This window comes from Hevea brasiliensis, chromosome 11, assembly GCF_030052815.1.
Source record: "Hevea brasiliensis isolate MT/VB/25A 57/8 chromosome 11, ASM3005281v1, whole genome shotgun sequence".
Taxonomy (NCBI): domain Eukaryota; kingdom Viridiplantae; phylum Streptophyta; class Magnoliopsida; order Malpighiales; family Euphorbiaceae; genus Hevea; species Hevea brasiliensis.
In genome coordinates, this window is record NC_079503.1 from 98,120,183 (window position 1) to 98,136,625 (window position 16,443).

Below are 16,443 nucleotides of genomic sequence, written 5' to 3' on the forward strand. Positions count from 1 at the left end.
AGGTTGCATTGTCGAGTCATGCATCATTGCAGTTTATGGTTTGCATTAGTATCATATGCATTAATATCTGTGAAGGAGAAGGAAGGTATCTAATATCTGGTAGCGCGCTTACCATCTGGCCTTTGGTGATGTGGGGTATCATCACCCTGGTGCACTGTACCATAAAATTTTTATTGAATGAATTTCTTTTATATATATGTTTTATGAAGTTATTTTATTAATGATTTTGACAGCATGAGCATGATTTTATTGAATAGAAAATTTATTGTGAAATTAATCAAGCGTTTGCCTGTTCCTATTCCGTTGTGTGCTATAATTATCATTCACTGAGCATTTAGCTCAAACCACGTTTTCTCTGTCTGTTATCTGTTTTAGATCAGTAGAATTCTGCAGCTGATCCAAATATTCAGTCCATTTTCTGGAGAGGGACAATTTTTTATTTGTTCTCATGGTATGCCCGAATTCATATTTTCTCAGGCTAATAATTAGTTTAGTTTATTGAACAGTTTAAATTTTTATTTGAAATCTGTAGAAACTTCTCAGTTTACTTATGGGATATTTATTATGTTTATTCAGTATTTTGTTTATTTGGATTTTGTCTATTTTTTTGGGATTAGTAAGTGACAATATATTCATTCAAGATACTCTGATAAGGCTAGCATGATTTAAGAATACTTAAATTATGCGCCGGTCACGGTTTAGAATTTTGGGTCGTGACAAAGTCCCGGCTCACTAGTGATATTGTCCGCTCTGAGCCGAAGCCTTCACGATTTTAAAATGCGTTACTAGGGGTTACGAACCACCAACTTATAAACCCAGCATCTCTCCCGTGTTTTGCCGATATGGGATTTTCCTAGGGTGTTACAATCCATCCCCCTTATGGGACTCAGCGTCCTCACTGAGGTTTGCCCCACCATTGCTCAAGTTTGCACGCGGAGCGGCTCTGATACCACAAATGTAACGGCTCGGCCCACTAGTGATATTGTCCGCTCTGAGCCGAAGCTCTCATGGTTTTAAAACGCGTTACTAGGGGTTACAAACCACCAACTTATAAACCCAGCATCTCTCCCGTGTTTTGCCGATGTGGGATTTGCCTAGGGTGTTACAATGACTCAAATGTAATAACCCGGCCCACTAGTGATATTGTCCGCTCTGAGCCGAAGCCCTCACGGTTTTAAAACGCGTCACTAGGGGTTACGAACCACCAACTTATAAACCCAGCATTTCTCCTGTGTTTTGCCGATGTGGGATTTGCCTAGGGTGTTACAATCCACCCCCCTTATGGGACTAAGCGTCCTCGCTGAGGGTTGCCCCACCATAGCTCAAGGTTGCAAGCGGAGCGGCTCTGATACCACAAATGTAATGGCCCGGCCCACTAGTGATATTGTCCGCTCTGAGCCGAAGCCCTCACGGTTTTAAAAAGCGTCACTATGAGTTACGAACCACCAACTTATAAACCCAGCATCTCTCCCATGTTTTGCTGATGTGGGATTTGCCTAGGGTATTACAATTTAAAGGTCCCTTAGGCAAATTCCACATCGACAAAGCACGGAGATGGTCTTGGGTTCAAAAAGTAATGATATATAAAATGGGGGAACTAATCACCAGAGGCGCCTTTTGGTGGAATGGCCTGGAGAGTTGGAAGAACTTAAAGGTTAAGCGTGCTAGCTTGAGAGAAATCCTAGGATGGGTGACCTCTTGGGAAGTTCTCCATTCCACCTATGGGACAAAACCATGAGGCTTATGGCCAGAGCGGACAATATCACTAGTGGGTTGGGCCGTTACATTTGTGGTATCAGAGCCGCTCCGCGTGCAACCTTGGGCGATGGTGGGGCAAACCTCAGCGAGGACGCTGAGTCCCATAAGGGGGGTGGATTGTAACACCCTAGGCAAATCCCACATCGGCAAAACACGGGAGAGATGCTGGGTTTATAAGTTAGCGGTTCGCAACCCCTAGTGATTCGTTTTAAAACCGTGACGCTTATGGCCAAAGCGGACAATTCCTCTAGTGGTTGGAGCCCGATCGTTACATAAGGTATGACAATGAGGAGCACCTTGGAAGGAATTCGATCCATCTTTAGCTATATAAATTGAATTCTGTGGTATAGCAGTATAATCTGGTGTCCTTTTTAGAGGGTGAGTTTTATTTTTTGGTTGTTGATTGACTGAACTTACCAGGAGAATTTTTGTAATATTGTGGATGTACTTACCTAAGAGGACTTGACCAAAAATTAATAAGCCAAGAAGGACTCAAACAATAATTTCAAATTAGGAGCCTGCAGCTTGAATTACTACTCTAGGCTGTATTTGAGCTTTAGTTGTATCTCAATTTTAAATATATCTTTTTTTTTTTGCATAATAAATAAAAAATAAAATGGTTAATAATGGAATATCCCACATGTGAAATCCAATCCATAAAGCCTTCCTCACCAAGACTCTTAATTATTTTTTATTAAGAATACATTATATAACAGTAAATAATATATAGGATAGAATTTAATTAACTGTATAGTTACTGGCAAGTTAATATCAGGCTACTGCCCAACCATTTAATTTGATTCATTCGGAGTTATTGAAGAATGGGATACCTTCTGCGCTTCATTCTCTGTTTTTTGCAGCTTCCCTTTGGTTGATTCGTTTCCCCTTTAGCTGGTTGTTAGCTATTAGGGGTATTTCTTTTGGACATTTCATGTGTTTCTCTCTTTTGACCAAATCCTCTCTCATTTAACTAATGATTTTCTTCGCGGAATAGTAACAGAAGGACTATATTTATCCTATTTTAAATTAATAGGAATATTTTAATTATTTTTAAGAATTTTAAAAATCAACTAATACATTTTAAAGAGCTTATAATAATATACCCAAAATATTAAAATAACTTCTACTTATATATATATATATATATATATCTATATCCTTCAAAGTTGCATGTCCTTTCCCACTTCGTAGTTCTTTCCCTTCCAATATAAATGGAGGTGGTCTCACGGCAGCCCTATGGATTAAACTGTAGCAAATTAGAAATTTTAAATTTTTAGTATAGACCCATATAAATTCTTGATAATTATTTCTATAAGGTTATAAGGTTTTTTTATTCTTGATTATCGAAACATTAATTCTTTATATATTTAATATATTTTAAAATAATGAATTCTATTAATAATTAATTTAGTAATATTAAAAAAATTAATGGTTAATTTTTTTATAGAAAAGAAACTCCTTCAATAAATGTGGCCGTGGAAAAATTTGAACCAACCTATAAGATTTAATTTTTTTAAAATTTATATTTAAATATGAAAGAAAATTACCATATAAAAAGTTAATATAATTGTCGCCAGTGATGATTTGCAAATATGCATTTGGGTGATTCCCTTATTCTCATTTTATAAACTTGTGAAAATTTCTATATAGTGATTTTTATTTTTAAAATGTCTTAATTACTTTTTCTTTCAAGTAAAAAGCTCTTTTATAATTTACCCAAAAAATAATTTTCATTAATCAAAATTTCCTAGGACTCTAACATTAAAAAAAATACAAAAACATGTTGTACTCCAAGTAAATTTTTATTTTATTCGACTCTTATTGAAATTTAAATTTGATATTTTATAATTTTAGAGGTCATTTTAATATATAAAGCTAAAAATCAATGGTGAGAAACAAGTAAATAGATTTTCATGTTTTTAGGCCCTTCAGGTATGTTAGATTTTAATGTTGCAGAATTACTTGCTATTCAAAAGGCTCTTATCTTTTGATTATTCTGCCGCACTTATGTCCGAATGCTGTTAGTATTTTTTTGTAATCTAATTCTCAAATTGTTGTATATTTGGGTTTTATTCCAGAACTTGGCGCCTTGCTTCATCTCTCAGTTCTATTGCTAATAATCTCTTAGCTCTTCAGACGTTGTCCAACATATTCTTAGGGAAGCAAATAGGCTTTGTTAAGGAATTGGATTCGCCACTATCTATTAATTACAGGGATAGAGCCACACTTGGGCCAGAAGGCCATTGGCTCCCTAAAATTTTAAAAAAATATTGGAGGTATATTGGTGATTTGATACTTATAAGTATAAAATATTTTTTAAAAAATAATAATTTAGAAAAAATTAAAAACAGCTATCTATTAATTGCATGCATATTGTGTCACTCCTTAGTTGTTTACCAAAAAATTTTAGATTTTTTATTTGTAATATTAATATCATATTTAAATCATGTTCTACTTTGCAAATTGTATTAAGATTTATATTTCCTGTTTAATCATGATTACATATTATGAGTTAGAGATCACACATGGAAAACAATTATCAATAGAACCTCAAGAAACGATCTCTTTTGAGCATGAATAATAAACAGATTATTGAGTATTGAATTCGTTTCCCTCTGTATACAAAAAGAATTTTTTCACAAAAAAGAATGAACTAACGGGATTAGAAATATGGACAAAAAAAAAAATTATAAATATCAAAAGATTTTGCTAGCGAATTCATCTACTTCGACTCCATCTATACGAGAAGATGAAGATTTTTGGGCAAGATCTCTAAGCTCTGATAAGCTTCTTCCAAGCTGTAAAGCCATCTTCATTTCAAACATTTGTCCATCTTCTCTTCTGTCAAAATCTGTTTCTTCTAATGAAGACTCGATTGATTCCTCCATAAGTGAGAAGAATCCAGCGCAGTTTCTATACATTTCAACCACCATACCAACCTGGCCAGCATGCTCAAACGTATTAACTGTGGTAGCTAATGCACCTGCAGCCACTGCAACTATTGCCGCCCAAGAACCGTTACCCACAAATGCAGACCCAGCAGCTGCAATGCCTGTGAGCAATGGACCTGAGATGGCTAAAATCTTGTTTATCTTCAATATCAAATTTCCTAGCCTCATATAATCTTCCGTATCTTTTCCTTTTATCACTTCAATAACCTCCCTCATCTCCATTTCCAGCTCCTCACTCCACCTATTCTTTCCAGGTCTTTTGCTTTTTCTTTGGAAGTCATGAGATTTGGGCCACCAAAGTGCAGGCTCAAATTTTGCAGCAAACTTCTCAATCATTTTCCCCAGCAAAGGAAGTGGGTAAGCTTTGTCAAGAGCCAATACCTTGTCCATTGCATTCCTCACGTCCAACTCAGTAGGCTCATGAAGAGCAAGGATAGTTTGTATTTGTCTCTGAAGCTGCCTAAACAATTTTGTAGCATTACGTTGCTCTTCTGCAAGCTGTGAGGGCTGTATTTTGTTCATTATAAATAAAATCCCTGTCGCTGCAGTAAACAAGAGTGTTGACGATAGCTTCAAAGCCAAAAGAGGAGCTCCTGCCCCACCAGTTGCTGCAACACCAACCATGGTTGTAGCTGTGAGAGTGATCATGTTAATGGAATTCAAAAGAAGTTTGTTCCAATTGTCACGTTGCTCACCCATATTCTGATGCATCTCCACTCTATCAATAGAACATTAAATAACAAAATGGTGAACTATGCTAAGAATAAACAAGAAACGCTCGTCTGTGGGCATGAAGAATAAACAGATTCCAGAGTATTAATAGAATACATTTCCCTCTCAGAAGATATATACAAAAAGAAGTTTTCATAAAAAAGAATGAACTAATTAGATTATAAACATGGACCAAAAAAATTATGAACATCAAAAGAGTTTGCTAGCGAATTCATCTACTTCAATTCCGTATATACGAGAAGATGAAGAATTTTGGGCAAGTTCTCTAAGCTCTGATAAGCTTCTTCCAAGCTGTAAAGCCATCTTCATTTCAAACATTTCTCCATCTTCTCTTCTGTCAAAATCTGCTTCTTCTAATGAAGACTCGACTGATTCCTCCATAAGTGAGAAGAATCCAGCGCAGTTTCTATACATTTAAACCACCATACCAACCTGGCCAGCATGCTCAAACGTATTAACTGTGGTAGCTAATGCACCTGCAGCCACTGCAACTATTGCCGCCCAAGAACCGTTACCCACAAATGCAGACCCAGCAGCTGCAATGCCTGTGAGCAATGGACCTGAGACGGCTAAAATCTTGTTTATCTTCAGTGCCAAGTTTCCTAGCCTCATATAATCTTCTGTATCTTTTCCTTTTATCACTTCAATAACCTCCCTCATCTCCGCTTCAAGCTCCTCACTCCATACATTCTTCCCAGGTCTTTTGCTTTTTCTTTGGAAGTCATGAGATTTGGGCCACCAAACAGCAGGCTCAAATTTTGCAGGAAACTTTTCAATCATTTTCCCCAGCAAAGGAAGTGGGTAAGCTTTGTCAAGAGCCAATACATTGTCCATTGCATCCTTCACGTCCAACTCAGCAGGATCATAAAGAGCAAGTGTCGTTTGTATTTGGCTCTGAAGCTGCCTAAACAATTTTGTAGCATTACGTTGCTCTTCTGCAAGCTGTGAGGGCTGTATTTTGTTCATTATAAATAACATGCCTGTGGCTGCAGTGAACAAGAGTGTTGACGACAGCCTCAATGCCAAAAGAGGAGCTCCTGCCCCACCAGTTGCTGCAACACCAGCCATGGTTGTAGCTGTGAGAGTGATCATGTTAATGGAGTTCAAAAGAAGTTTATTCCAATTGTCACGTTGCTCGCCAATGTTTTTCTGCATCTCAGCCCTATCAGCAACAGTCTCTAAGATGGCATAAAGCTGGGAAATTTCCTTAGCAGAAGCAGCAGTGGAATTGATGAAAGGTTCATCTATTGTTGTGGTAGCGGCATTCTTTTCTAATGGGACGGTGTTTGAGAAGGAACCTCTTAAAATCATTTCCTTAATCGAATTTCTTGGTAGTGGGAAACGGATTTTAGGAAGTTTAGGGGCAGAAATAGCAGCATTGATTCTTTTTGAAGAAGTAGTACTTGATGAGGAAGAGAATAGAAGACCTGAAGTTTGTAGGGAAGCCATGAATGGTTTTCTTTTAGTTTTCTTGTGTGCTTTAATTTTATTCTGTACGTAGCTGATAATGGAGGTGGAGAGACACAAAGGGAACCTATTTATAACTCATAGCATGGGATAGTTTCGTACTACCAAATATATAAGCGAAGAGAAGAGAAGGGGGTTGAAAATTTGAAAATATGGGCTGCTTGATCAAGCTGACTAATGACTATGCCCATTTGACTGGACTCGTTCCTTCCTCATTTTCATGTTAAATCAGTTTCAGGGTATAATTTTTCAAAAGCTTGGGTTCGATTGGATTGTATGATATTTTTTTTTAAGTAGAGAAATTTTATTATAGAAAGAAGTCAGGAAAAATTTAGTATATAATACTAATTTAAACCCTGCCTAATACATCTCCCTAATAAATTGTATGATATGTTAATTAATAGAATTTTCTTTAATCTAATTAATCACAAATTAAATATTATTTCATCAAATATTTTATATTTTCAATCATAAACTATAAAATAAATAAAATTCATACATAATGAATTAGGTCATCATGCATAATCATCTCCCATTTCATTGCTGTTTCCTATCGATCCCCACAGGGGTTAAGTTGAGATGGTCTTAACCCTTACGGCTGCCTTGCGTTGGATAAAACTATAGAATTTTGCAATTTTTTGAATTCCTAGTACGTACGTAGTCTATGGCTTCTTTATCAAGAAATCAAAGCTTCTTTATTTTTATTAGATAATTATTTTTAAAGATAGAATACACGCCCACATATAAATTAACGGGGGAATTGACTATTATTAAAACCATGATAATTTTAATAGAGTCATAATTCCCATATAATCCACACTCACGCACACTCAACCTATTGGTAGATGGGTTTGTCTCGATTTTTTTATCTCAGACTTACGCACATCGACTCTCTTCTCAGCTTTTTGCCTTTATTTTGTCAGAGATAATACACACATCCACACAGGGTAGTGACGAAAATGAATCATTATTAAAATTATGACAATTTTAACAGAATATTTATTCTTATATAACTTATATTCACGTATATTTCATAACCGATATGAGATCCCTAAGAACATTTTATTAAATAATTGAAAAGGTAAAATGTCAAATAGAAAAATATATTTATTTAATTTTAATTTTTACCCACTTTCATTGCATTCTTGGTCATGAAACATTAATGTTAGTCTTGAAGCTATAACATGGGGTGTAAATTGAAGTAAATACCTTTTTCCTCTTTTCTTGTTTTTCTTCGCTTTGAATAGTTCAAAAGATGAGTTAAAATTTATGCCCATTTGATATTGCTATTGCTAAATTATCAAATCCAAGACCTTAATTACTTCTATTTTTCTTTTTCTTGTTTAGTAGCAGTAATTATTTTGCACGAGCAAAAATTCTTATCTATATTAAATCGATTTAAAATATAAAAATGTAAGATACATATATTTAATAAATAGTTCTTATCATATGTCTTAAATTTGAATCAGATTAACAAGTTACACTAATTTTGAAAAATTCAATCCATGTATATATGATCAATGGCATGTTTGTAAATGCAATAGCTACCTCGTATGGTTTTTTTAATGGTATTAATTTTAATGTACTTAAGCTGATTTGAAAACAAAAATTAATAAAGGTTAAATAATATAAAAAAACAAAATTTTAAAAACTTTTTTCAATTATAAACTTATTTTTAGAAAAAAAATTATAAGATAATTTACTAATTTTACAAAATAAATTGTCAACACAATAAATTTCTAATATCATTAAATTAAATTTATTATTGTTAATTCTAAATAAAATTAAGAAAAATAAATAATACAAAAACATGGGAGGAAATTTATTTTATTTTAATTTAACCTTTTTTCGCATTAAACATTTACTAAAGAAAAAAAAAATTAATGGTCCTCGAATCAATAATTTGCTGGTTGAGCGCTTACTTTAAATAAAGCATATGAAGACCATAAGATGAATTTAATTTTTAAAATAAAAAAGAAAAATTTTAAAAGTATTTAGGTTAATTTTAAGTGATAAATTATCAAATACATTAAGAATAATATTCTTATTTATATAAATTTAAATTTTATTTTTTATAATTTATTAAAAATTATATATATAAAAATATAAAAAGTATTAAAATTTATTTCTGATGCGACCCATTAATTAGTCATCACAATAAGCCATATCCAAAACGAAGTGAAGAAAGAAATGTACATTGCTCTATTATTAAAAAAAAAAAATTAAATATAACTAATTATTTCAATAAGGGTAAGTTTAATTCAATTTTATTTTTTGTTAATTAGTTCTAAAAAATTTTGATTTTCTCTTATTAATTTAATTATCTATAATTTGGTAAATAAAACAATTAAATTTTTATTAATTAATAGATTAATTATAATTTATTAATAATATATTATTTATAATTATTATTTTTATAATTTTATAATAATACTAACTTGTAATTATTTTTTTACTCACAATAAATCATATTATCATCTTTTATAAATAAAATTTATAAATATATTTTTATTAATAAATAATTAATTAATAATATATAATATATATTATATTTTTTGCTTAATTCAATTATAATCGATAATTAACTAAATGTTTTTAATTTTGATTAATTTTAATGTAATTTAATTTGATTAATTTTTTAAATTAATTAAAATTTTAATTAATTAAAAATTTAATTTAATTTGATTATTCAGACCCTTATGTGAATATCCTAGGATCTTGACCCATTGACTTTTCCGCCGCCACGGTGACGGGGGATGTACACATCGACTTGCAATTTCTACGTCTTTGCAACGCAAGATGGACATTTTAGAGCCAGAGATAGACAACAAAGATAAATTTATTAGCTTGCCAAGAGAAATCGAGTAGAAAGCGGTCCAAGCAGTAATAAATCACTCTTTCCCTCAGAACCTACATGGAATTAGTGGCAAAGAAGGGACTACAACAATATTTTTTACAGCTTCAGCATCATCCTTTGAGAACTAAGGTCCCTCCATTTATTCTCTCACTTTGTGTTTTCTTGATTATTTCAGCTCTATTTTTGATGGGTGGTCTTGATTGAGGCTAGGAAGCAATCAAATTTTCTATCTTTTTAATTTCCCGAAGTGGAAGATTGAACTCTACTACCCGGATAGGGGTTAACATGGAGTTTAGACTGTTCTTATTCATGAATATTGTGGTCTTTGATTGATCGATTTTGAAACGATTTCACTTGTAATGCAGGACTATTACAGCCGGGGTGCTGTTAGTCATCAGTGTCCATTGACATTGTAGAACAGAAATCTCTGGCATACAGAAACTTCAATTCAGACGGCTTCTTCTCAAATCAATTAAAGAATCAATATATTACAAAGGTTGAGATTCGGTGGCATATTTGCATATTCTGTTCAACGAGATTCCTTTATGGTAGTACGGTGTACTTAGTTAAAAACTGATATTCTGTTCAACGAGATTCCTTTATGTTAGTACGGTGTACTTAGTTGAAAACTGATGTGATGTCATAAAAATAGTGAATTTTTGTTGAACATTAAATGTTACTTGGTGAAGGTATTGCTAGAAAGGAAGAGAAGTTGTATTGAATCCATCAACAATGCTAAGAAGTTCTGATATGTTTCTGGCTGTTCACCACAAATTTGCCTTCCTCTACTCTGTATAATGGAGTATAAACATTGTTTTTTTATCATAGGTAAACTACGGCTATCATTTTAAAATTTTATGGAATTTACTGTAAGTTTACCTGGATTAGTAAGAATTCAATGAAGTCTAGCAAAAGAGGTCATTGTAGTGGTTGAAGTATAGTTTATTTGGTAAATGATCTAGGGTCTACTCTAAGCTCCATTAGTTGAAATGCTATATTATCCTAATTGGTATACAGTAACGAGCTCTCGAAGTATGCATTTTATCTTGAACCTTTCCTAACATGGCTAAATCAGCTTTTTGGGTTTGCATATCTTGAGCCATTTGGGCATTTCCTACATATAATGCTGGATAAAATGTTCGAAGGGAAGAAGGATACCAAAACAGTTGCCAAGATGGTATGCTAGTACAAGCGTCACTTCTCTGACAAGAGGTTAGGTGCTTTAGCAAAAGCAAAAGGTTCAAAATATAAATTTGTTCCTTGCACGATTCTTTAAATCTGATCCTTTAGATTCTACATAAAATTTTATCATTTTACAAAGTCTAAGATTTGCCATATTATCAGACAAAGTCAGCATACAGAGACAGGCTAGGCGTGAATTTAGCCATCACCTAAGAATTAGTACTTTTTGTTACAGACAAGAATGTTACTGCTGCAACAGTCATGTGAAATGCAGAAAGACCCTGGATGCATGTAAAAACTTAAAAAAAATAAAAAAGAATACCCAACAATGCAGTTCACGTCATGGACGCTCTGTGCCTGATACGATTGTGGTAATTTTATTACATGAAATATTAAACTATTCACTGTAATAAAACCTCAATCATTCAAACTGCAGTTCTGTCTGGTTGTGTGGTGGCTATGTCAACAGTATGTGCCACTGCAGTTCTGTGATCATTTTCCAGTGTCGTTGCATGTGGCTGGTGTATACTCTTGTCTCCCTTTAATTCTGCTTCCTCCCGTATGTACTGAACTTAGATTTCTATTTTAACTTTCTCTTCATAAAATATATAAAAAAAATGGAATGTATTTCTGCAGGGGAGTATTTCTAAATCAGCGAGCAATGTCTATGGTATTGACGAAAGGTTAGACATGTTGAAGGATGTCACCACTATGTCTAAAGTAATGAGTCCCCTATGCCATTCACACAATATATGGCTCAAAAGGTTTCTTGGCTCAACAGGTTTTGTAACAATTTGAGTATGAATTCGGTTAATTGCATGTGAAAGGAAAAATGGTGTTGAGGCAGGTGATATGTGAATGAATTCAGAAATGTGAGATGTTGAACATTGAAATTGGACTTCATATTTCAAACCAGCATTAACATTTTGACCTCCTAAACACTAGCTAACTTCCAAAGTGCTTCTGCCTTATGCGCGTAAAAATCATTGCTGCTTCTTTCAAATGAGAAATTGTTAACCTTGCTAATTAATTCAAGTGACATGATGATCCTTAATTACGATTAATTATAGAAAAAAAAATTTTCTTTTATTCAGCGTTTGCCAAACAAAGTGTTCAGACTCTGTCAAGATTTTATTACAATTTTAAAATCCTTGAAAATTAGCTAATACGTGGAATAGAGCTTTTATTATGAGAATAAAACAATGAAAGGATACCGCGTAAATTAATAAATTCTTAAAGAAATGGACATAAATTCTTCAGCCATTAAATTTGGACTAAAAATAAAATAAACATAAAAGACAGAAATTTTTTTTAATAGGTGCATGCAAACCTTTTAAAATTCATTTAATGCATTTCAACAGTATGGAAAATTATAATTTTAATGATAATTTTCTATACTAGTAACATATAAAAATAAATGAAAATAATATATTAGGTGAACTTTAATAGGTGCAAAAAGTACAGTAATGCATTAGATAATGGATGCAAAAAGTGCATTAAATGAATTATATATTTGCATTCTATTTTCAAAAAGGTTTCTTTTATTTTAAGTTCATTTTAATATAAAAAAATTATCTTTATTACTCCCTTTATATTCTTTTAACTACGATTAAAAAAAATAATTAAATCACTTAAATTATAATAAAATACTATTTAATTTGATTACATTACTCTCTTGCCTAATTAAGAGTGAAGTAATAAGATGAGTTTTAGAAGATTGTAAAAATAATTATTATGTTTAGTAGAGATGAAAGTAAAATTTAAAAAAAATATAATCAATACTCTTTATTTTTCTTAAAATTACAAATAATTTTGGACAAAATAACTTATAAAAAATTATAGATAAAAGTGAACGGAGTAAGTATAAATTTTATGTATATTGATTTATTAAGCTAATAATCTAGCGATTAAATTGTTTTTAAAGGAGAGCTATGCATAGGAATCCTCAGCACTCCACAAGGGCACCAAATGCAGCCAAATTGAGGGACACTTATTTAGTCTAATTTTAAAACCAATTGAACTTGAGAAGAGGAATTAGTCTAATTTCCCAAGTAAAAATTCTAAGTTTCAACTATCAGACCTTTTCAATCTCTTATTTTTCAGCAACCTCCTCCACCTTATATACATACCATATCAATTTGATACCTCAAACCCAAAAAGCACTCCCTTCAAGTCTTCAAAGGTTCTCCAAAACCTAACCCATTTTCTCAGTAACCAATTGCATCACCATCCACAAACAATTTCTTCATTGTGATTATATTATAAAATCATAGCAAGAAGGCATGGCAGCCCTTCAAGCTTCAAGTATGCCGCTCTCAGCTTCTTCATCATCATCTTCTCCATCATGTTTGTGCAAAGGAACTATTAGAGCCACTGTAAATGAACCCAAATTTTGGATTACCCCTCTATCTTTCCCCAAGCCCTCCAATAGAGGCTTGATGGAAGAATTAAGCTTTAGGGGTGATTTTATAATTACCACAACCGCCACTACCCAGATGGAAAAGGAGTCAATTTCTAGGATAAATGTTAATAATTCTGTGAATAATTCTGATCCATTGGTGATTGCCAAGCTTTATTCAATCATGGAGGCTGTGGCAGATAGAGTGGAGATGCACAAAAACATTAGAGAGCAGCGTGATAACTGGAATCACCTTCTTTTAAATTCCATTAATCTTATCACTCTCACAGCTGCTACCAAGTGTGGACTTGTTTAACACCCTTATCCTCTCCTGTAGATTTCCGTCCCTTGTTTCCCCAGAACCATGGAGTCTAGCCAATCGAAGCTCTACGATCCATATACCCAATATTCACCCTAAATTTCCTGCAAAATTGATGAGTTGAGTGGGGTGAGTATAAACTACCCAGTGAGTTGTCATTTACAATATACATCATGCAACAAAAAGAAATATAAAAGAAATAAGCTGAATGGATAGATGAAAAAAAATAAGAAATTAAAACAAGCTGAATAAATTGAATAATTAAATCAACATGCTATGCAATTCTAGAATATCCAAATAACTCAAATTATAATCTTCCTAGTCTCCAAGTATTCCTTACAGATATAAAAATTTTTGATAATTGGTACTTGACATCCAAAGATATGCCAGAGAATCGAAATAGATATAAAAATTATAGCAACGCTGTGTCAAATCTCGCAGTGGCGGCTCCACCTTCTCTATAGGCAGCCCTTTCATACTGCGCTAAACTGAACTTCTGGCACCCCTCTAATTGAAGCAAATATGCTAAATATAATTTTATATTTCATAGTAATACAAGAGCATATCATGATTGTCAATACCATAGACCATCAAATTTATAAACTCCAATAACCATATTCTGCCAAATAAATCATTGCTATCCAAAGTAGCCAAGCAATTCCATCATAAACGCTCACAATCTCATAATTCTTCTTATAATTCTAAAATATCAGAGCACATCTGCTGAACTTTGCTACTATCATCTATCTCTCTGTACAAGCTATTAATCTCATCATCATTTACTATTTATCTCAATTTCATAACTTCCAACTCTCTTTCTAGACTTGCTAGTATGCATGAAATATTGGAATGGCAATGAGCAACAATAGAATGGAATTAGATTGAACAATAAAGATGAATCAAATAATCAACAATAATATTGAAAGCAAATCACAATTTTCAATTTTCAAAGGATCAAGAATCAATTGAGAAGCAAATTTATGCCATATATTGTAAATACTACTCATCTGACCTCATGATACCAACTAGCAAATATCACCCTCCATCCACTTAAACCATAATCAAAAGCTCCTCCTAAAACCATAACAATAATCAATCAAAATCAACCATAAACTTCCACTTTTCTAATTAAAAATCTAATAAAATTTAATAGCATTTCCCCTTAAATTTAGACTAACCTTCCTACCACAAATCTTAATTCCATAAGCCAATAATTATATCAACATACTCAATCATCCAACTTATAGTTCCATAGAAATATTATATAAAAAATATTACTCAATTCTATAAGTTTTCAATAGCTAACATATTCTTAATTCAGTCCAATTCTATATTCATATATTTAACTCTCTATTCTCAAGTTTCAACTAATTATATGAAATTTAAATACTATAAATTCGTATAATCTTATATGCCCATATGTTAAAAATCCAACTAAAACCTATATATATATTTTTTAAAAATATTTCACAATCACTAAAAAATTCAAGAAATACTATAGAATATCTCAAAATAATTTTACTTTCATCATATATTTTTCTTAGAATGTTTTCTCTAACTTTTCTTATCCAAAAAATAACGCATTTAAGCACCACTGACTGAGAAATAAGAAAAATAATCTTACCCAGAACTTATCCGTGTCTTAAAAAATTCAAAAATTTCCATCAAGTGTTGACCCTGCAGTTTGGTGGCCACAGCAAAGGCGAAATCAAGCAAAAGAAATGGCTGGAATAGAGAATTAGAAGATGAAAAGAGACAGATTGATGGGATTTTAAAGAACAAAGATAAAGCAGAGTACTTAAAATTGGGTGAAAAAGCCTTGAAAGTACACAAGATCTTGGCCATTTCTGGTCCTTTGTTGACGGGCCTTGGATCTCTAGGAGCTGCTTTCATGGGTACTAATCCATGGGCTGTGATAGTGGGAGTTGCCTCTGGTGCTCTAGCAAGCATCGTGAATACAATGGAGCATGGTGGACAAGTAGGGATGGTGTTTGAGATGTATCAAAGCAACGCCGGTTTTTTTAAGCTTAGGGAAGAAACTATTGAATCTAATATAACAGAAGGAATGGTGGAGGGACGAGAAAATGGACAAGAGCTAGAAATGAAGGTGGCTTTATCGCTAGGAAGGAGCCTATCAGAGCTCAAGCATCTCGCAACATATTATTCAAGAAATGGAGAGGATATTGAAGAGTTTGCAAACAAACTTTTCTAGTACCCCATTAGATTATCCATAATATTGATGATGTGAAATTTTTGTTATTGTATATAATCTAACATAAATTTTGTCTGTAATTACTCACTGCAATTCTGTTCTAAGCACTAATATGTATTGTTCATATTAATAATATCAATAATTTAGCTAATTTATTGTGGATAAAAGGGCTCTTAATCTTCTAAAATGAAAGAAAACCTCTCCCTGCAACGGATGCAAGTACATTATTTCAGAGCAATTGAACAGGCTAATTAACATAATGGCGAAGGCAGTGTGTTTAGAACAACTAAGATTTTTTTTCATGGTTCTGCAAATGGGGGTGCAGCTAAAGGTGGGCATGTGTTTAGTAATGGTTTTCCACAGTCCAGGATTACCAGAAAAGCTGTCTGCATCAAACCTACCTTGGACATCAGGAATTTGACCCATGAAATTGTTGTTAGAGACATCAGTAGATTCTCATGTTTTTAGTTCAAAAGGTTCTTGATCTGTTGGTTATTTCGCCGCACTTACATCCAAATTGCTGTGTCTTTGGGTTTTATGCACGAACTTGGTGCCTTGCTTCATCTC

General features: G+C 32.9%; 1 protein-coding gene and 2 pseudogenes across 1 annotated transcript; 1 reads left to right on the top strand and 2 right to left on the bottom strand.

Moving 5' to 3' along the window:
• Nucleotides 1-4,355: 4,355 nt before the first annotated feature.
• On the bottom strand, nucleotides 4,356-5,435 carry LOC131170381 (probable F-box protein At4g22030; the record flags this gene model as incomplete). Its single annotated transcript, XM_058129432.1, has 1 exon — nucleotides 4,356-5,435. A coding segment is annotated over one exon (981 nt), but the record flags the coding sequence as incomplete, so codon positions are not given.
• Nucleotides 5,436-5,630: 195 nt separating this feature from the next.
• On the bottom strand, nucleotides 5,631-6,962 carry LOC131170488 (probable F-box protein At4g22030; annotated as a pseudogene).
• Nucleotides 6,963-13,115: 6,153 nt separating this feature from the next.
• LOC131170382 (probable F-box protein At4g22030) lies at nucleotides 13,116-15,876 on the top strand (annotated as a pseudogene).
• Nucleotides 15,877-16,443: the final 567 nt, after the last annotated feature.